Here is a 22974-nt window from a genome sequence, read left to right as displayed (position 1 = left end):
GTGTCAATAAACAAAACCAAGAATACCCGTTATTCAAGTAAGGTACCTACCTACGTAGGTATCTAATCCATACATAGTACAAGTACAAAAATGTTTCCATTACATGAATAAAGAATTAAAATCAATAATATCACGGTCAAGTCAAAGAATGCATTGATAAAAGTAGGTGAGTACCTATATACAGTCATGTCGCTCTACATGCGCAGATTAACATAGTAGATCATAACATTTTTATTGATGGAAGTAAAACACCAAGGCGTCTATAGATAGATTAGAGCGAGTTACGCGAAGCAAGAAGTAGCGAGCGACATGTTTGTTTTCATACCGGTCCGAATTAACGTCGCGATTGGTTCAAAATCCATAACTGGCCTCCGAGAGCCAGGTGTCGTTCACACCGCGGCCTCGCGCCTCGTCTCGTTAATCACTCTTGCTCGCTATTGTTAAAGCGCGGTGTACAGCCATCTTTGTCAAATTACGGGCGATTCAATTACATTATTTCGATTTGTTTGTGATAATCAAATGGAACATACCGCGATTATAGTGCAACAAACGTGTCGTGCAGTGGAATCGTGTACATTTTCTACATTCTCTTTTGTTTCAATACTAGCATGACGCTTCGTTGAATGGAAGCGTTACGACTTACGGCGCTAACAACCAGTGACCATTAAAATGATGGATGGTGTTGTCTTTTGCAAAAAGAGTGTGAAGTGATCGTTTTAGTAAATAATGTGAAGGGTGCAGTTAATGTTTATATTCGAGCGTACATGTGATGAAAACTGCGTCGCAATTTAGTTGTATACATTGCTTAAATGAGTGAAATGGCGTTGCGGAGCGCGCGGGCCGGAGCATGCGCGCCAGTTTCCTCGCGTTCGCTGGGAACGCACTGAGTGTCCTTCGTTTACGTGCAAATCAAAATGGGAAGGTCGAGATTTCCTGGCAAACCGTTAAAATTCCAAAATAGAAAACGTATTAGTGTTCTATCTGGCGCTGTTTACCATGAGACTGCTCCAGACAGCCACCCGCCAGCCCGCGGCGGGTCGTCCAATGATTTTGTTGGGGAGAAAGAGGTAACGCATATTTGCTTCGATTTAATAACACGTATTCATTCGTTATATAAAAATTATACTCGCTATGTACAAATAATGTGTTTACGTAATAACTACAATGAGTATGAAGCGCCAGTTGTTTTTATGAAGCGTCACTGGTATATTACACTTTGACATTTTGAACATTCATTTGTTAACAACATTAAATATTAATCAGTATAGGGAAAGTAAGGAAAAAGCAAATAAACAAAGCATTCATGTATTAGTATCTTTTCTTGAGTCTTTGTGGACATAATGTTCCACACAAATAAAACATAACCTACCAAAACATAACAAAAGAATAGGGGTCAACCATTGACAAAGAAATGTTTATAGGAACTAATATCACAACCAAAATAAATAACCACTGCTTTAGTTTTACTCTATTAATTTAAAACAAAGTATGTTTTTATTGTGAAATTGGTAAATTTTATAAAATGGAAATGTGTCCTTGAATGTTGTCTGTCACATTACTAATAGCTTTTAACATTTTAATATCAATTTTCCCTTTGCATTTTAAGGAGATTGAAGATGAATACAACAAGTAGAATAGTTTGCAAATAAACATTACTGCGTAAATTTCTCCAGTTAGAGCTAGATTTTCATAAAACTAGGATATGGTTCTCTATAGTTATAGTAAAATGGTTTATGTAGACGTAAATATTTTATATAATCAACACATTTATTTTGCTAATGCTTTGTCGCTTTCTGTCCAATATTAATTTGCTGCGATTATAAAATAAATAAATCAAATGCATTTGTTTGTCATTTGACTTGTTTTTAAGAAAAGTTTAAATCAATCAACAAAATATTAGGAAAAAATATGGGTCCTAGTCCTTTTGATTATGCTTATTAATCATGCACCTACCCATCATTCAACTTTCATGAAGGATGTGTTGTTTTACGCCAAATGTGAAAGGATAAAAATATAAAAAACAATTTGAACATTTTTTTCATTCACAGTTTCACACTATGGAATGGTCTTTAGTTAACTTGTTATTAGTGTTTGAACTTTGAACATCATACATTAATTTTCACCAAATTCAAAGTAGATTCCCAATGCTGACCAAAGGGATCTAGTGCAATGCAATCATTGTAAAATAATATTATGAATTGTTTAGATAAGACAACACATTTTTAAACTTTGTCACCATCATACATTTATACCAGTTTTATATTTTTTACAGGAAGAAGAAAAGAAAGAAAATAATAATGAAAATGAAAAAAGTTCAACCTGTGAAAATAAAGTAACTAATAATAATGCAGTAATTACCAATCAAGATTGTCTAGAGAAAGTTCCCAGTGATTCTTCAAAATCTCCAGTTCGGACTCGATCGCAAAACAAAATGGAACCAGTGAAAGGAGATAAGCCAAAACCAGTGAAGAAAACAGTGACTTTTGGTACTGTTGAGAGTTGTGAAGACATCTTCTTACCGTTAAAGAAGATTCCTAAACATCATGCACCTCTCATACCAATTATCAAAAAGAAATCTTCACTTAAATCAACTGAATACTCAAGTATCCTCAAACCAGCTAAACTCACTGACTTGAGTTCAAAATCCAGCTCAGAGCACCATGAAGGGTATTTGAGAAAGAATTTAAATCCTTTGTCAAAACCTATGAACAAATTCTCACAGTTCAGCGAAACACGCTGTGTATCTCCACCACCTAGAAACACATCACCCTTAGAAAAAGAAACTATAAGTTCCACTAAGTTTGTGCTGCCAATGAGGAGTGCTCACTCATCTCGCGTTATCAAACCCAACAAAAAATTTATCGATGGTGAAGAGCACACAACAATCACAAGTAGTATAACCACTGGAAAGGTGCTTAAAAAACCAAAACTAAAGAGGCTAGTATTTAACAATTTACCTGATGATGATGATACACCAGAAGAAGAACCTGAGAAAGCAAATGAAAATGATAAAACCAGTGATAAGACTTCACTTAAAACATCAAGTCTGTTTAAAGATAAAACAACAAATTCATTTTCTGTGCTTAGTACTACTTCAAGAAAACCCATCCATGATCTATTTTCCTATGAGAAAGATCCAGAGTACTCCCAAGATGAAAATTCAAATTTAGAAGGACTTGAAAAATTAAAAACATTAGAGACATCAAATAAAGAAGATAGATCTGGACATGCTATGAGGAAGCTAATGGATATATCTGATGCAAGCAGTTCAAGTAGCACAAGTACTGGTTCAGAATCTGAGGAAAGCTTTGATAGTGACAGTGCTGAAGGTAGTGGTGACGAAGAAGATAGACAGGGTCCACCAAATCTAGAAAAAGAAAAGTCATCAGCTTCACAGCTACTGAGAGGCAAAGTTATTATCAGAGAGGCAAGGTTACAGCTAAACCCACCACCTCAGACCACAACTGGTTTAGATGGACCATTTTCTATGATAACATCAGTTTCAAGTGAGTATTTATTTATGATAGTAATATGTAGTTATTTTAAATTTAATTGAATTAGACAATTTAATATGAAGAACATTCTAAGTCAGAAAAAGAGTAATAAACGTTGCTAAGAGTCTGGTTTAAAGTATAGAATGAGTTTTTCAGCATTATAAAATCCAAATTTTTTTTGGCAGCCGTCGCAACTTCTGGATTAAGTACAGGTGTGTTGGCCATAGAAAACCAGAAACATAGTATACATTTGACCTCGCTTTTTTGCCTGATGGCATATTGTAATTTATTTATTTCAAATTCCTTTATTCTGCAAGTAGGCTTATAAATTCTCTTTTACACGTCCCAGTATTAATTTAACCCAATAAATGGGCCAATGCTGAAAAGAAGCACTGTAAGAAATTCAGTCACTACTGTCAGCCACTTTTTCAAGGGTTTACAGCTAGGCTAGTTAAACATTCCAAACATTTCCATCTTCTATTTAATCATCAACTTGAGCCCTTTTTCATTATGGTACTTTTAATATGTGCTTTTTTATGAATGGGCAGATCTTCAACAGTTTGTGGTGATTTATTGAAAGGACAGTATATTTAAGTTTGTCATTGTGGCTTTCTTTCCGAGATAATTTACTATCAGGTTATCTTCGTTTTTTCAAAACTCAGACGCCTTAACTTTTTGCGTCGATTTTTCCTTTGAATTTTGTCGATATCAGCAAAGACTGTCTTGTAAATAACCTCGTAGTTTTCGATGCTCATCTTTTGTGGGATGTTTTTCCTAAATTTTATTTTTTGCACTGACGTGAAATTGTAGAATACCTAAGTAATAGTAGAATAAGTATTTTTTTCAGGCAGATGTATTTTTTGACGGCTTCAACTTCGTTTTTATTTTATTTTTGCGTTTACTTTCTGACTTGATTATTTCACCAGTCACTAGAGAAGAATTTTATTAAGCTACTTACCCAATTTTTTTAAATTTTTTATGTTGCCTAGAAATACTTATATCCCATTATCATTACTTTTGGTTCATCCCTCATACACAACCTCATACATCATAACATTATTTCTTTTTCTAGCAAACAACCCACCACGAACGGTCACATGCGGGGTTTGTGGTGCAGTACGATTCTATAGGTTTGTCAAGCAAGCCCGAAAATTTGGTATTTTTTCTTGTGAATCCTGTCGCAAGTTTATATCCAAAATGGTTAAAAAGTTGAAGAATTCTCACAAGACAGGCCTAACTGTAATACCATGTTTGAAAGAAGAAGGTTGGTTAACAAACGAAGGTTGGTTGAAATGGATGAAAGTTGGTCTCAAATTAGTAGGATTTTTTTTTTAATAACCTAGTTAATTATTTTCCAGGTAATTGTCCTGTACCTCCTATAGTCCGGTCTCAACAGTGGAAGTTGCTGAGATGCACCAACCGGGCGCGATGTCCTGCCTGCTGGCTCCAGTTGTGTCTCAAGTCTTTTCAAGTGCCACAAAATATAAAAGCTGGCCTCAATGCATTATTACCATCTTATATGAGAAGCGGTGTGATACCAGCAGGGCCCTTAACACAAGCTAATCCATTGAGAATAAGTACAAGCAGTAATGTCACTGAAAAGCCTGTATTTGCCCTCCCTGATAGTGAAAATAACATCTTTGGAACAATTAAAACAACAAAGAAAACTGTTGATGAGATTGAAAAACTTGAGAAAGTTGATAAAGTTGAAAAACTGGAGGTGAGTCAAACTTTTCATTTATTAATAATATTAGTACCTTTGGACATTCAATGTTTTTTGAAATCCCTTTTTTAATATGTATATTCATACAATTTATTATTTGTATTTTTAGGAGAAGAGTTCAAAAGATGAACCTCAAGAGGAAGCTGTGACTGAAGACTTCAGCACAAATAGAAAGCGTCGTTTAACTAGTCGCGTCAAAGTAAGGAAGAAAGACAAGGATGAAACTAAACAGATTGAAGATCCAAAACGACAGAAAGTGGAGCTAAAGGGTCCAAGAGTTAAGCATGTATGTCGAAGTGCGTCTATTGTTTTGGGCCAACCTATTGCGACATTCCCAACACAAGAAGAAAAAGAAAAACAAGACAAGGTCATGGTTGATGAAATATCTCCAGTTGTGGAGAAGGATATTACTACTCCAGAGATTCTCAGCTACGAGTCTGAAGCTGAATCTGAAAACAAGGCACCTCAAGTTCAAACACAAGTTGTGCCTGAACCTCTTGTTTCTAAAGACTCTGATGCAGAAATGCATGTTGAGCCTAAGAAGAGGAAGATTGAGTCTACTATGTCTATCAAAATACAGAATAAGGCAGAATCTAGTGAAGACGAAACTGTCATGGATCTTGTCCCAAGAAAAATGACATTGAAGCCTCTCACAAATATTACAAATGTAAGGTTTTCTTTTATTTTTATACTTTTATGTAGTATTTTCAAAATATTCTAATAAAAAATTATAATACAGGTCCGGAGTCGTTCCCAGAAAGGCGATTTGAAACGACCAGAACTAATCTGCGTCGACTTCTGGGAGAGCTACGATCCTGATGAAGTCTGCAGCTCTGGATTCGGACTCATCGGAACTGCTCCATTTACTGTTGCAAGGCTATGCTTTTTGTGTGGCAGTGCTGGTAGAGAAAAGGTAAAACTGATCAATCTATGTATGTCATGTACTACTACACACTACAATCAGTACCTAGTTTACTAGACACAAGTTTAGTGATCTAAAGAATATAATACAAACAATGAGGGATTTCGCGATTGAAAAATCCGCCAGATGGCAATACATAGACGGGAGGTCCAAATGCTGCATGATTGGTGAATTTTGACATATCTGTCAATGTCATGTCAAAAATAACCAATCATGCAGCATTTGGACCTCGTGTCTACGTATTGCCATCTGGCGGATTTTTCAATCGCGAAAACCCTAATTAACTAAATCATTTTCATATTTTAGGTGACCTTTATAACTATTTCCTCAGCAGTGAGTCAAGCAGACTAATTAATGTGTCTTTGCCTAAAACCCGGCCATAGTAAAAGTTATCATATGTCGCATAGTTCAGGGGGAGTTTACGTCAAACGCATTCAATGTCGACTGCGTAAGATAGTGACAATAAATGTATGACGGATTGTGACAGCGCCCCTAGCGGAAACTTTCAAGAACTAAAATCTATATTTTTTTAACGCGCTCGCTAGAGACGACGTTTGTTGTAAACACACTAAGCCCTTAGGTGATGTGTCCTAACAAGGTCCGTGTCGTTCCAGATGGTGGTATGCACGTCGTGCTGCGAGTGGTACCACAGCTGGTGCGCGGAGGACGCGCTGGGCGCGCGCGGGTGGACGTGCGCGCGCTGCGCCACGTGCGCCATGTGCAGCCGGCCGGCCGCGCGCCGACGCTGCCGCGCCTGCGCCGCGCACTACCACGCCGCCTGCCTGCCCGCGCCGCCGCCCGACCACCGCAGCGACTGGCCGCAGGTATACACGACTATAGTCTGGTCTTCGAGCACGTAGAATTTTGTTCAATGACCCCAAGCTACCCATCCTTATCGCTCGCGCGTAATTATGTTGCTGTCGCGCTCGCACACTCATTGCGGGCGCCCGTCCCACAGTCGCGACAGCAATGTGATTACGCGCGAGCGATAAGGATGGGTAGCTTGGGGTCATTGGACAAAATTCTACGTGCTCACAGACCGGGCTTTAGACATGATCACTGTCTACGCCGGAGTCAATATACATGACACGACACCACATTATTGCTCGTGGCGCCCGACCGCAGCGACTGGCCGCAAGTATACACCACACTATAGTTGAGTCAGATTCGCTGCCGATGGAGAAATAAAACGTGGGACTGCTACAGTGCTTACGTATCTCTTTCACACTTACAGGCCTTATGGGGAGGCGTAATGTTGCACTCTCTCCCTAGCGCACGAAAGCTTTATTGCCCTATCGGCAGCGAGTCTTTTTTTTTCTTTAACACAACTATAGACACGTTTACCGCCTGAGCCGCAGACATTATACACGACACGGCACCACATTATTGCTCGTGGCGCCCGTTCACGCAGCGACTGGCCTCAGGGTAAACAGGACAAGACACATTACAATACGACGACACATACTTGCTAACCGATGCATGAAATTTTTAACATGTAGACTAGAGTATCTAGAAATGCGGAAGAAACGCCACTACATATCCTCACGGACTGTGGACCTGATGCAAACACATCATAGACCCACAGGATATAAGCCTCCTAAAATACTAGCTATCAAGCTATTCTTCTTAAAGATATGCAATATCTCAAATATAGCAACTTCTGTCGCCTTACATAATGTTGTATTTGTAGTATTAAGTCATGAATGAGTAACCATTTTTTCCTTTATATTTTACAGATATGCAGTGCCTGTCTTAAATGCAAGAGTTGTGACAGCAGCCGAGTAAGCAAGTTCGTGGGAAGCCTGCCTTTCTGCGGACCGTGCTTCAAGCTACGGCAAAAGGGCAACTACTGTCCGCTGTGCCAGGCTTGTTACCGAGACAATGATTTTGACAGCAAGGTAACTTTAATCAACAGTACAACCTTTAAAAATATTAAATTTTGTTAAAATTAAAAAAGACATCTTAATTACCTATCTTTATAATTTCTTATTACAGATGATGGAATGCGGCTGGTGCGGCAGATGGGTGCATGCCAGCTGTGAAGGCTTGTCCGGAGAAGGCTATCAGCTCTTATCCGCCTTGCCCCCATCCATCGAATACATTTGTTGTAAGTGCATGCCGAACGACCCGCCATGGAGGAAGATGCTCACAGAACATCTCAAAGGACGACTCCTACATCTGCTCAAGCTACTTGCCAAAAATAAAAAGGCTTGCGCATTACTGAAACTGACACCACACAAGAATACTCCAGTACCTAACAAGCCATTTAGGATATTGTCGCCGCAAGCCATACGAAAGTTACATTTTGACGGGACAGATGATTCCATGAAAAATACAACTGAAACTAAAGTCTACAGAAATACTGCCAGAGGGCGCCGAAGTAACAATATTATCCAGAATAAATCTGAAGAAGCCAATGCAGCACAAAATATTTGGCAATGTTCTTCTTTGCTAAATGATGTTGAGATGGAAAAAGAAGACATACCACATACCTCGCATAAAGTCGTAAACCTTCAGGAGCCTTTGATGCAGAACAAAGAAATATGTTTTTCTACTGGAATGTACGACACGAAAACAGAATTTGACACCCCATGCATTGAAGTGCATGAGAACTATCAACCACCAAACAAAGTAGAAAAAGCCACGACAATGTTACCGACTACTGTGCATGATGATAAATATGAGGCAATTTCTGATGATGATGAACCAATGAAGACCTTTTCGCTAGCACGCAGTGAGCAAGACCTAAGTCCTGCGATTGTTAGGCAACCAAGTACATCTGCCGACGATTCTGACGGTATCGGCAGAATACTTTCGCCATCATTATTAGATGTCAAGAAACGAGTCAACAGTGATGAGTATGTTTCTTTGAAAGATTTCAATCATGATATGAAAGCAGTGATTGAGAGAACTTCCAGTGGCGATTTAAAAACGATTTATAAAGACCTGTTTTCGGAAACATTCCCTTGGTTCGATTGTGAGAATAACTGCCTCCAACCCAATTTGGAAGTAGAAGGAGAACAAGATGACACAGAATCTGTTAAAGACCATGAGATGGTTGACAGCAAAGGCTTAAAAGCAGCTGAATCGTCTGTCGAAAGACCTATGGATCAAATCGTTCCTAAACTTGAATCAGAGGGACACAAATTAGAGGAAGAATTACTTGAATTTTACCCAGTAGTAGATTCCAGAATCTGTGTGCTCTGTAAGGCACCAGGGGATGGTTCGCCGGCTATGGAAGGTCGTCTTTTATATTGTGGACAAAATGATTGGATTCATGCTAATTGTGCACTATGGTCTGCTGAAGTTTTTGAGGAAATTGATGGATCTTTACAAAATGTTCACTCTGCTATATCTAGAGGAAAGATGATTAAATGTGCTGCATGTGAACTAAAAGGCGCAAGTGTTGGATGCTGTGCCAAGAACTGTAGCGAAACTTACCATTACTCTTGCGCAAGACGCGAAAGTTGCGCATTTATGGATGACAAAAGAGTATTCTGTCCTGCACACGGAAAAGACGTTCCAATAAAAAGTTTACAGAAAGATACAGATTTCGAACTCACGAGGCCAGTGTATGTTGAGCTCGACAAGAAAAAGAAAAGGTATAGTGAAATAAGTAAAGTGCAGTTCATTATCGGCTCCTTGATTGTCAACAGCCTCGGAAAAATTGTGCCATCAGTGTCCGACTTTGAAGAGTTTTTAATGCCTGTAGACTTTTCATGCACCAGGCTTTTCTGGTCCTGTAAAAAGCCTTCCAAGATTGTAAGATATACAATAAAGACAAAGTTGATATTAGCAGAACCATTACCAGGATTTGACTTTGGAGTAAATATCACTGTCGATCACTCGAAAGAAGTACATGTCGTTGAGAGAGTTATGGCTGAGATTGGCGCTTGGCATGAAAGTATTGAGACCATATCAAGTAAAACTGTCCTAATGCTCAAAAGTGACAAGTCTCCAATGAAGTTTGGAAATAATCTAACCTTGGAAGACCTTGCTGTAAAACAAGTTGTGGAATATCTTCTAGATAATGTTTGTAAGCAGGAACAGCAGGACGAAGAAGAACCCCAAAATACAGCTGACTTGTTTCCGCCCGAAGTCAAAGATGCCATATTTGAAGATCTAAATCACGACCTGTTGGATGGTATATCGATGCAAGATATATTCCAGGACTTGAAAAATGAATTTTACTGTGCCATTAATCAATCTGATGATAAAAGTAATGACAAAGAATTTATTGACGAATTATTAAATGCGAGACTAGAATCGGGAAGTAAAGAGTTGAAAAGAAGTAAGTCAGAAATGCTTCTGCAAAACCATGGGCTGAAAACGTTAACAACCGGCCGTGGGCAACAAAGGTCTAGTAGTCTCACATGGAATAACAAATTTGATACGAGCCTGCTCTCATCTACAATAAAGAGGTGTAAAATGGGAAAATCCTCAACAGTTACTGGCAAAATGAGTCCAGTTCAACGTGTCGCACTAACGGAAAGCTCTTTAGATGCAATCAAAGAGACGGAGTCCAGTAACATTGATCAAAAGAAACTAAAGCCAGAGACCAGTACGAGTGGCACTTTATGTGATGAAGTTCCCCATACTTCTGGTATAAACTATAGAACTACATCGCCTAAACAAAAAGACGAAAGTAGTAATGATAAACCTGATAAGACCGAAGGATATTACACCGACGTAATAGACTTTTATACCAAAATTCAGTGCAGTCCAATATCTCAATTAGACGGCGCTGCAGATTGGTCCGGTTCGGAAAGCACTTGCAGCTCTAGACCAAACAGCCCGAGAGAGGATATTGATTTTACACCAATATCTCAATTAGATGGTGCCGATGAGAACCATCCCGGAAGCGATAATGTTTCAAGAAACCAGCAATTCTTATACAGAGCCAGTGGATCTGAAAGTACGTACACTGTCACTATTGCTGGTAATTCTATCAGTGGCCAACCGGAGCTGGTAATGCGGCCTTTGGATGACGGAACAATAACACCTGGCCAAATCGAACAGCCAGTTCGATGTGACAGATGTCAATGTACTTACAGAAATAAAGAATCGTACGATAGGCATGTACCAACATGTGATATGATGTCCACAAGTGAAAGCGAGAGCGAAAATCCAAAATCACCCGAAAATAGGACATTAACAACACTACAAAATGCTTTTCAAGGAGCTTTTGCGCAGCCTATGATTATCCATGCTGGTGTTGTAAGTGGCAGTGAAAATACTGTAAAAGCTGAAAGCATTTCAGCTAGAAGAACATCCATCAACACGAGGCAAATTACAATAAATGGTACAATAGTTGAAACACCATCACCTGGTCCAACTAATGAAATGACTATGACTATTACAGAACAAATGAAATCTGGAACTGTGATCTTTGACCAAAGTAAAACTACTAATGTTCAAGTATCTGCTAGTCAGCAGGTACTATCGTCACCACAAATTGTTGTTACGCCACAAATGATTCTACCTCCCAAAACAAGTGCGGCTGGTGGGCAAAAACTCATGGCGCCACAAATCATAACACAACCTGGCCTACTTCCATATAACATTTGTGTAAAGCCAGGAAATGGTAATCCAAATATACAACAGATTCAAGGTAGTGCTGACATGGCGCAGTTGCTTTCAGGACCTGGAGGAATTCAAGTTATTTCGTCAAATTCTAATCAAGTGCTGACTATACCTTCTAATCAAGGAAATCTTACGCCTATGTTACAAGGCAAAAATCAAGTGACTAATTTCCCTAATATGGCAAGTGCTTCGTCGATTGCATTGCCAGTGAATTCGATGCCGAACACTTCAATTATACAAAATATCCAACCAATGATTCGGCCGCAGTTGCAAGGAAATCCTACCATTGTAGTACCGGCTATGACTGCTCAAAGGCTGACATCTCCAAATACACAAAATAAGCAACAGATATTGCTTCCAAGTACTCAGAAATCGCCGAAGAAACAACCTGCTCCAGTCCAACCAAAACCTATTTTCCAAGCAACGAATAGAGGAAGAGGAAGACCAATGCCAAAACCAACAATAAAAAGGCAAACCAAATTAGAAAAAACATTTACAACGATCAACCAATCGCCAATTGGACCTGGAAACACAGTGATTCAGTTGCAAACTAATAATCAAACAGGTCAACCTTCGATAATAGTGCAGCCAGTGGCTAATCAAAACATAATGTCTGCTTATGTAGAGGCATTATCACAGCAACAGAACCAGAACATGCAATACATTGCAACAATTGCACCACAAAGTGATTTTAAAACGGGCCCAACCCAATTTATTTCGCAGAGTGGATTGGTACCTCAAACTTTCCAAATTCAGCAAACGGAATCAGGCGGTTTAGTTGCTGTGCCGAGTGGAGGTATTCCAGTATTACTTCCCCAAGGAAATGTCGGAATTTTACCCCAAGCTATTCAACAAGGGGCTACAATTTTGCCACAGGGAACAATACAGCAAGGTATTATATCCCAGGGCCCTAATGGACCCACTATTTTGCCGCAAGCAATTCATACACAGAATGGTACCACAATAATACCGCAAGGAGCTATTCAGGGTTTGACACCTGGAAATATTACATCTCAAACTGCAACACTCCTACCAAATAATACCTTGCAAACTGGTACTGCTACTGTTGTCCCACAGAGTGGAATTGGTAATGGGCAAACAACAATCATACCAAATGCTTTACAATCACAAGGTAACACATTGATTTCTTCTGGACCAGGAACTACTATACTGCCACAAGGGACATTGCTGCCCCAATTCTGTAATGATCAAGTACTCCTTGGATCGACACCGACATTAGAGATGGTAACCGACCCATCTGGGTGTATGTATTTGACTGCGACGCAGCCCGTTTACTATGGCTTAGAAACTATAGTGCAAAATACAGTTATGTCTTCTCAACAGTTTGTATCCACGGCAATGCAAGGTGTACTTGCGCAAAATAGCAGTTTTTCGGCAACAACAACCCAAGTATTCCAAGCTAGCAAGATAGAGCCCATTGTAGAAGTGCCTACTGGTTATGTCGTCGTCAATAATGTCGGAGATGGTGTTGCCCAGGTGGTTTCTTCAGCGCCAAATGTGGCCTCAGCACAATCTGTACAATCATCTCCACCTACTATGAAGAACGTCAAAGCTAATATTCCCAATTTAACTCTGCAACCTTTGCCTGATAAGTCGTCGAACAACAATCGACAAGCTCCGAAGGTAGTTCAAATGAGTCCTAGCCCTATTTCTGTCTGTTCACAATCGGGACCTGGAACCATTATAACTGGAAGACAGAACATGAATCCTATCACCTCTCAAATTCATAGCATGAGCTTGTCGAACACGTCCCAAAACCTGCAACGCACTACAATATCAAAACCGAATAACATATCCATGTCTCCAAATGTGACACTTGTCTCGTCCACTGGACAACCTGTTATGGCAATTTCACAGTCGGTACCAAATTCTGTACCTTCATTTTCGATACAATCAATACCGTTATCGCAACCAATTGTTTCCAGTTCTATTGCACCATCAATGAATAAAAATAATCTAAAAATGGAAAACTCTCATGTTATAGAAATAAGTGGCAACTTGCACGATAACTCCAACTCCTCTAGTGTACCTACAATTAGTGTCACACAAAGTATTAAATCGCCTACGCCATGGAGGATAAATACAATAAATAACAATGGGTCTAATTCAGAAAATAAGTTGGAAATACAGAACATGACAGTGAAAACTAGCAATGTCAACAGTGCGTCAATGAATATTCAGAATAATATGGGATCTGGAAGAACGCACCAACATAATGAAACTGAGAAAGTTAATCAAAACTGTTTGATGGCTTTGGCTAATAACAATAGCAGCATGTCTGGTATGAACCATCATAGTCATCAGTTTGACTCTAACATAAACGTAAGTCACCATTCGTCGTCTCATTCGACCTCGAATAATGTGATTCAAATAACAGCCGGGAACATTTACCCACCATCGTCGATGATGAACAGCAATTTCGATGCAGATACAACCTTGAAATTGAGTAAGATAAATGCTCTTTCTAAGACTGAAGGCGGCCATCTGAACTTCTCACAAGAAATTATGGCATCACACTCGCAACAAAACGCGCAGAATGACAAAACTTTCCAGAACATGGGCAACAATGATAAACACAATACTGATAACATGCCAAGTCAAATGAGTATACATAAACTTAACAGTTGTCAGGTAGCTAGTAATATGAATAGTAACAACACTCCATCAATCAGTATAATTCCTCATAATGTTATGCGACCACCTATGCAAAATAACCAAAATACGGTATCAATTACCAATAACCAAAATCAGATGTGCTCCATTTCGAATTCTACTTCACACAATCAAATGCAAATTATGACTTCTGGAAACAATTCCATTCAAAATATGAATATGTCATGTCAAGAGGCATCTAATCAAAGAGTGAATAACATAACAGTATCCAACGAAAACAATTTGCAACAGCAAAATAACCAGCAACATGACCATTCTAATTCATCTATGGCTTCATCAAGCCTACCTCATGGGAACATGCAAATCATACATGATAGCAATCAGATCTCCGGGCCTAATTCTATTCATATTATGAACGGTCAGATACAACACAACCGCCAAGTCGATAATAATAATCACAATCCCATGCAACAGTTGAATCAAGGACCTCCCAGTAGATCTTTTCATGACAATATGATGGCTGGACAACAAAGCCATAACCAGGCAAATATGCTGTCTAACAGAAGCACGCCTGATAACAGCAATCTTTTAAATCAGTCTATGAATATGCATGGAATGGGAAATAATCACAATATGAATAGAAATGACCTGAATGACTTGAATCACATGCACATGCAACAACCAATGCCCGGTATGAATAATATGCAGAGTAATAGAATGATGATGGAAAACATGCAGTCTCACAACATGAACAATATGGGTCATCAAATGCATCCAAATAGACCTGTGGATAGCATGCATAATTCCCAATTACATAATATGCAGCAGATGAATCATCACATGAGTAATAATAATGGTAGACAACAGATCGATATGCATGTAAATCAGCAAATGAGCTTACAACAAAATAGACAGATGGACAATGTTAGCCATCATCATCAACACCAAATGACCGGAGTTATGCAGATGCCAAATAATCGGTCGCACATCGACAATAATATGATGAGCATGCATCCCCATGTGTCGAATCAAATGCACAACAGGCAACAAATGGAGAACATGCACATGCATCACATGCCTGGAAATACATCAACTATGAATATGGGAAATCAAATGGATACAACAAGTTCTATGCCAAATTTACACAACAGACATGATTCGAATTCAATGACGATGCAAAACATGAATACTCTAAATCAGATTCAGAACAGCAGGGGATCTGTTGAGCATACGTCAATGATGCAACATCCGATGAACAACATGAATACTATGAATAACATGAACATGCACAATAATATCAATAATACAATCCAAATGAACACTGCTACTCATCAGTCTATGAACAGTTCTCTCATGCATGTTCCAAATATACCCGACATTAAAAACGAGATTCAAAATTCCTGCAGTGGCAGTTGCTCCAATAATGGCTCACAATTTTCAACCAATCAAAACTCATTTGACATGCAGTGTGCAAGTTTGAATACTAACAGTAACATTGGTCATAGCACTTCAAACATGATGCATAGTATGAATTTGAACAACTCAAGTTTATCTAATAATATGATGATCAATTCGGTAAACAATAATGCTATGTATGGATCGGGAACACAAAACAATATAACTGGGCATGATATGCTAATGAGCTGCAATAACTCTTCTGACCACAGTGTTAACAACCTTATGCCCAGCAGTACAAACCATAACATGATGATGAACAATTCTCAGTCTCTTGCTAATAATAATCACAATCAAATGATGAGTAATCAAGTTAATAATAGCTCGCAAATGAATATGAACAGTTGTAACATGGCTGCAAATACATCTCAAAATCAAATGAATAACATAGACAGTCAAATGAATCGGAACAATATACCAGTGAGTGATCCACCTAAATTTATTCAAGAACCAATAAGAGGAAAAAATCTGATGGGTCCGCCATCGAATAACAATATCTCCATGCCTGGTTTACCAAATACCGATTGCGCTAAAGTAAATATTGTCAGCAACGATAAGCCCAATCATAACATATCGGTAAATGATCAAATAGGGTACATGCAGATGAATTCTCAAAACAGAATTATAAATCTTCCCGAGCGGAACAGAATAAATAACGCTAATTTGGAAAATATAAATCAACATGTTCCCCAACAACACAATATACGGGTTGTTACGAACAATAGTAATAGTAACGTAAGTGGAATTTCTACAGAGCCTCTTACTTTCCAACAAAAGAGCGAAAATAGTAGCACTATGATCAACGTGCCCTTCCAGGCCATACCGAATAGTGCACCAATGAATATAAACGTAAATTCCAGCAATAACACTGTGAATATTACTGTCCAAAATAATCTCGTGGATCCAAAGATTGCATCAAAAACTGCCGCTGATATAAATTTCCCAATTCAGGCGAGCACAAGCATCTTGCAAAGCCAAAGCAATAATGCCAATAACAATATGATATGTGTACCTGTTCAAAATAGCACCATAAATCTACCAACACAGAATAGTACAACAAGCATCACATTGCCAAAAGCACCTCCAACGCAGCAATCAGGTATTCCGACGAATGTCGTGAACCCCATGTCTATGAGACCTATGAACAGAGTATTGCCACTACACAGAGATGGACAAAGTAAATCGAAAAGTGGCACTAAAACTACTGCTGTACCAAAACAACGGCCAGTGAGTCATGATATGCCAGACTTGAATATTAAAGATGAAAATATTGACTGTGATTTGGAAAAGGCCATTGAAGAATCAAAGCGCATGATGGAGTTAGAACAGGCTAAAAGGGAGAAAGAGGAACGAGTAGTTAATCGTGCCCTACAAATATCAGCAGAGATGTACCAAGCGAACATTAGCACAGCTTCAACTGCTGTTGAGAACACTCAAGCAAGTGCACCAATAGAAACGAGCACTAAAAACAATTCTATGCCCAATTTGGATGTTGAAATGACCGAAGAACCACCAAAAGTGCTAGTAGAGAAAGACATAAATAGAAATCCAATGCCACCAAAATTACCCAATCCACCAAGTAAAGTTATCAAGAGACCTTTTAATGATAAGAAACCGGAACCGGAGCCAGTAACAACCAAGAAGCACAATAAAATAAGTAAAGGTCAAGAGAACAAGATCACGCCACCGAAACAAACACCAGATCCATCCAAAGATGATGGACCCAAACTGATCTATGAGGTGACATCTGAAGATGGTTTTATATACACTTCGTCTTCACTGACGGATCTCTGGGCAAAAGTAGTTGAAGCTGTACAAAATGCTAGAAAAGAATCTGGTCTTCCTCTGATAAACTACAACTTACCATCTAGCTTGTCTGGAGCACATTTATTGGGCCTGAATAACAACGCTCTGAGATATCTGATTGAGCAATTACCAGGGGTAAGTGAATGTCGGTGATCTCTTGTACAGTTTTGTAAGTATCGCTCTGCAAGTAAGTGGTTGATATGATTTTTTATTATTTTAGGCAAGCCGCTGTACCAAATATAAGATACATCAAGGACGACAGCTGAACAGCTGGGACAATGACCTGGATCTAAGTGAAGGATTCAAGGAAAGTCCTTGGGGCAGCGCTCGTACCGGCCCTATCGCCAGGAAACCAAACCATGATATGTTTAGCTGGATGGCTTCACCTTTCCGAGAGGAACCTCCACCGTTCGGCGGACAAGAAGGAGAGAGCTCAATTTCAAGGTATTTGACGTAAGACATTCAGTTTTATTTTTCCCAATGTGTCTGTGAATATTTTTGAACATAAATTAACCATTTATTTATTGTATTCCGTAGGAGATTGGCTACTTTACCACCAGCAATGAGATTTAGACAACTGAAAGAGACTTCGAAGGTTTCAGTGGGAGTTTTTCGGTCCCACATTCACGGCCGTGGTTTATTCTGCAAACGTGATATTGAAGAGGGTAACTATCATTTTTCTAAATAATATTAATTTTACTAAATAAAGAAAATGTAATTTCTGTAGTAATTACATAATTACATACTAACTTGGAAAATATTTTTAGGTGACATGGTCATAGAGTATGCCGGCGAGGTGATTCGAGCAGTGTTGGCAGACCAGCGCGAAAAGAAATACGAAGCTATGAGCGGTCGCCGCGGTGTTGGGGGCTGCTATATGTTCCGAATCGACGATAACCTCGTGGTAGACGCTACGCTCAAAGGAAACGCTGCGAGATTCATCAACCATTCTTGCGATGTAAGTATTCCAAATATACTTCAGTACTTAAAAGTTAAGTTAGGGAGTAATATTTTAACATTAAGTTTAATACTCAACTTTAATAGTCCATATTTGCATTTGCATCGTACGTCTCTGAGAAATATAGGTGTACTCGTAGTCGAATATACCTTGAAAAACGTCATCTGTATCTAAAAACTTTTTATAACTTTCAGCCTAACTGCTATTCGCGAGTTGTGGACATCCACGGCCACAAGCACATCCTGATATTCGCCCTGCGCCGCATAACAGTGGGCGAGGAGCTCACTTATGACTACAAATTCCCCTTTGAAGAAGTCAAGATTCCCTGCACGTGCGGTGCGAAGAAATGCCGCAAGTACTTGAATTGAAGTGCACGTGAGTAATTTAGGAGTATCAATTACACTTGTGACAAACGCTGAGCCCGATTGATCATACTGTGTGACGAACACAAAATTGACATTGTGCTTATATCTAAAACTGGGACAGAACTATGTAATGGACAATCGAATTTCATCTAGTGATTGAACGATTTCAATGAAGACAGTAATTACTGCTTTATACAGTAGCATAATTTTAAAGTACATGGATAACTTTAATTTAGGACTTACAACCTTTGGATTTTTAACGGGAATGTGTTAGAATGGAATAAACATTGAAAAGGAAAATGATGGATCTCCTGAGAATTTTATACTTAGAGTTGACATTTCGTCAGGAGATGATACTGGCTTGAAGTGCAAATACTGGGTTGAGGGCAATTATTAAAGTGTACATATTTACGTATGTATGTAAGACAATAAGTCAAATCACATATCGCGTAATTCCCACCTTGTAATTGACATATTTTATTATCACTGGTGTGAATTGGATAAATGATGTTTAAATGAATCTTGTTATGATCTCTTACTCGAATCTTCCCAGTGTTTTTTTTTATTGTTGGATTGTATAGTTTGAACTTAGTTTGTAAACATATTCTTATTTTGTGATAAGTTTTTTGTGTACATACGTTTAATTTTATGTGTTGTTTCTGTAGATTTAATGGTTCGCGAACGGCTTAAGTGTCATCGACACTTACGATCTTGTGATATGTGTTAGCCCCGGCCTGGGTAAGAGAACGGTTAGTGCGTAGGTATTGTACATTTTGTTCCTCATTTCGTTCTTATTTCTCTTTACTACTTGTGATCATTTAAGTCTCGACTAACATTGTAAATGTACATATTAATTTAATGAATGAATTTTAGACATTAATCACAATGAAATTAGTACATTCGAAAAAGGGTAGCAAAGTTACAAGTACAATGTTACTTTTTAGTAATTTTAATAAGTATTGTATAGTAAATGTGTAAATAAGAGGTAATATCTGTCATAATAACGAGTTAAGCGACAAATCGTTTTATTGTAGTCATAATGGTAGGTTGTATTTTATAGATCATTATGGTGTAAATAAAAATAATTGTTTGGGGATGGGAAGTGGGAGAATAGTTGTCGCTAGTGCCACTGAAATGCGGGCGCGGGCGCGGCCTTGTCGAACTGCTCCCAGTTAATGCACGGTTTAAGAAGAAATGCACATTTGTTAGCTTTAATAATAACAGCACAGCCTCATTTAAATAAATGAACAGAATATTTGATTGGCCATTGGAGCATATTAGCATTTCTTTTCTAAGCATTTATGGACTGAAACTTGAAAAAATACATCACAATAAACATCACAGAAATCAGTTAAATTGCTAGTGGGAAAATGTGCTTTAAATATTAATTCACAATTATTATAGTATAAACCTATGTATAAAATATTTAGATGCAGAGACAGAAGAGCAAGTCAGATCAGAGATGCCATAGGCTAAATTATTGTGCAGAGTTTGTTACTGCATCTAACAATAGCAGTATTAAGATATCGTAATATTTGTCCCCAAGTATTTTATAGTTAAAACTCAATAGAGCAAAATAAAAAGTAGTTTGAAATGTCTAGTATTAGTCTATTACTTTTCAAAATTTGTATGAAAGAACATTGTAAGTACACCAAAAAATATTCTTGTTTGTTTTATGTATACTGCAACCAATGTGTGTTACATTTTCAAAGCATAAATATCATTTAAAAATCCATTCTTATTCATATATTTTGCAAATTACATGATTATATTTATACATTTATAACGACAAGGTATAATAGGTCATCTTGGTTATCTTCAACTGGCTCTGGGAAAAATATTTTAATAAAAAATCCTGAACCTCAAATCATGAATGGCCTATTTGAATGTTATACGCTTTGAAAATGAACAACACATTGATTTAGGACCACTTGCGATATTTATTTCAAATCTAGGAAAACTTATTTCAATGTAAAACACTACTGTTTTGGTGAAAATCCTTTTTTTTACCATGCTCTAAACTAAACTAAGCTTAGAAACCAGCAATGAATTAAAATGTTGGTTGTATGTCGTCTTGATATTCTTTAATAAACAGATATGATTTATAATAAGATCATGAACTATGAATATGAACTTTAGTTTTAACAACAGTTTGTTTTCACATAAAGGTAAAGATATATTTGAATTTAGTTTACTTCAGAGACTGGTACTTCAAACAGGGATGCTTTAGTGAGAAATTAAGATTATTCCAGATAAAAGATAAACGCGCAAGTGGATCATAATATAATAACTGCATGTCTATCATAATTATTTACATTGAAAACATTCATGTGAAGCTAGTCTTTAACACTCTTGCAAGTAGGTGTGTTAACTTATGTTGATCCGACCATGATGAGAATGCAGTTATGAGTTTGATAGTAATAATATGTAATGATTGTTCTATAATCACATTGATATAAAATTGTGAAAATTACAATTACACATCGACTCGCGATAATAAACACAAAGTACAGTTAGATTTGTTCTGGATTATAAATTACGATTAATTCATATTTTTTTAATTAGTTTTTTACACATAATATTAACATGTTATTCCTACTTGAATATTTCCTGTATACCTCCTTTATTATAAGAAATTGACGGCAATTTTGGTCATGAATCAATTTATTTGACAATTGTATATTTTTTTCTCCTAACCGGTTATTATTTGATAAACATTATGACGTTTATAGAATGTGCTTTAAAAATTATGTGCGTGTGTGCAGTTTGTTAGTCCTATGTACATCATTTTAAAAGACCAAATCACAAAGTGATGAATCAATTTGCGTTAATTAATATAAGTGTAAACAACTGCTCCTTGATATTATTTTCTATTTTAAAAATAATGCTTTTATTTTTAATGTACACAATGCCATTTTTGCTTAATGTTATTATAAATTATATTTGAATTGCTTTAAAAGCACCAATTTTACAATGCATAGTTCTATGACCTGTCTATACATTTTATTACTTTATTTATTTCTATCATTATTTTGTATTGTGGTAAATTTTACCAAAAATAAAAAATACTAAAATGTGCTTTATATGTTGTTTCATTTTTATATCCTTTTTAGCTTTTACTTGTAAAAGGGATATGTGTAATAGATACCTTACAACGTAGCTGGGTAGTAGTAAGAAACTTCAAATATTGTGGCTTCACTAAGAAGCAGAGAAGGCAGAAACTAGGCGATAATTAAAAAGAGGAAAGCAGATGAACAAAGAAGCAGTTAATGTTTTGAATAGGATTATAGTAAATCAAGAAATAAAGAGCTGAACAAAATCAATCCATTTAATTATATTTGTAAAGCAAGGCCCCATATGTTGACAATGCAGTACATGAATTTGTTCTCCCAACGAACAGTGCACGTGCCATCAGTAGCTATATCCCAGTAGTAGGCGGCTGCCGTGTGCAAGCCAGAACCATTTTTCTGAGTTATAGTGATCCGCACTGGAACACAATAGCTGAACTAACTGAACAGGAAAGGATTATAAGAGCGATTCACCAGACCAGATATCTACCGAATGGAGTGATGAAGACCAAAATAATCATTATGAGAAAATTTCGACTAATGCCTGTGTCCGTCCGTCACTAAACCAATAAAAACATTACTAAATAATAATTACTTACTTATATACTTGAAGGGCTTATTGAGTTTGTTGAGCCTGGCTAGAGTCTTCTCAGTAATAACCGTGATCCATTGTGAGGTCCTGGAATGGCTGTACGCGTTACCGCCCAGGCATAATTCGATATTGTCACGAACGATTTTTTGCACTTCTTCCACATTAAATACTAAGTCCTGAAAGAAATTAGGTATTCTGTAGGTAGTTCTAATGAAATATTGTGGCAAAAGCTTAGATAGGAAAAAAGTTTGTACGTGCAGTACCCAGTAGTAATAAGAAACAAAAATATTACCTCTTCATCGTCCTCTTGTGCCATTATAGATCAAGATCAAATTAAATTAATGTAAATTCAACACTGATTAATACAACACAAA

General features: G+C 37.6%; 2 protein-coding genes across 3 annotated transcripts; one reads left to right on the top strand and one right to left on the bottom strand.

The window, feature by feature from the left end:
* Positions 1–315: 315 nt before the first annotated feature.
* LOC135081505 (histone-lysine N-methyltransferase trithorax) lies at positions 316–22023 on the top strand. 2 transcript variants are annotated; one of them, XM_063976219.1, is made up of 13 exons: positions 316–1067; positions 2273–3506; positions 4567–4758; positions 4853–5214; positions 5327–5884; positions 5957–6130; positions 6754–6963; positions 7876–8037; positions 8135–17752; positions 17838–18061; positions 18155–18282; positions 18385–18575; positions 18770–22023. In XM_063976219.1, the coding sequence occupies exons 1-13, from the start codon at positions 915–917 to the stop codon at positions 18941–18943; spliced, it is 13380 nt and encodes a 4459-aa protein (XP_063832289.1). In that variant the 5' UTR covers positions 316–914; the 3' UTR covers positions 18944–22023. The 2 variants fall into 2 exon arrangements, with proteins under 2 accessions (XP_063832289.1, XP_063832288.1); XM_063976218.1 differs by having other exon boundaries at positions 4567–4776.
* Positions 22024–22250: 227 nt separating this feature from the next.
* On the bottom strand, positions 22251–22961 carry LOC135081762 (dynein light chain Tctex-type 1-like). The gene is made up of 3 exons (XM_063976553.1): positions 22893–22961; positions 22608–22776; positions 22251–22427 (listed from the first exon to the last, which is right to left on the bottom strand). The coding sequence occupies exons 1-3, from the start codon at positions 22914–22916 to the stop codon at positions 22273–22275; spliced, it is 348 nt and encodes a 115-aa protein (XP_063832623.1). The 5' UTR covers positions 22917–22961; the 3' UTR covers positions 22251–22272.
* Positions 22962–22974: the final 13 nt, after the last annotated feature.

This window comes from Ostrinia nubilalis, chromosome 20 (assembly GCF_963855985.1).
Source record: "Ostrinia nubilalis chromosome 20, ilOstNubi1.1, whole genome shotgun sequence".
Taxonomy (NCBI): domain Eukaryota; kingdom Metazoa; phylum Arthropoda; class Insecta; order Lepidoptera; family Crambidae; genus Ostrinia; species Ostrinia nubilalis.
The sequence above is the reverse complement of the archived record's forward strand: the minus strand, read 5'-3'. Positions and strand labels throughout refer to the sequence as shown.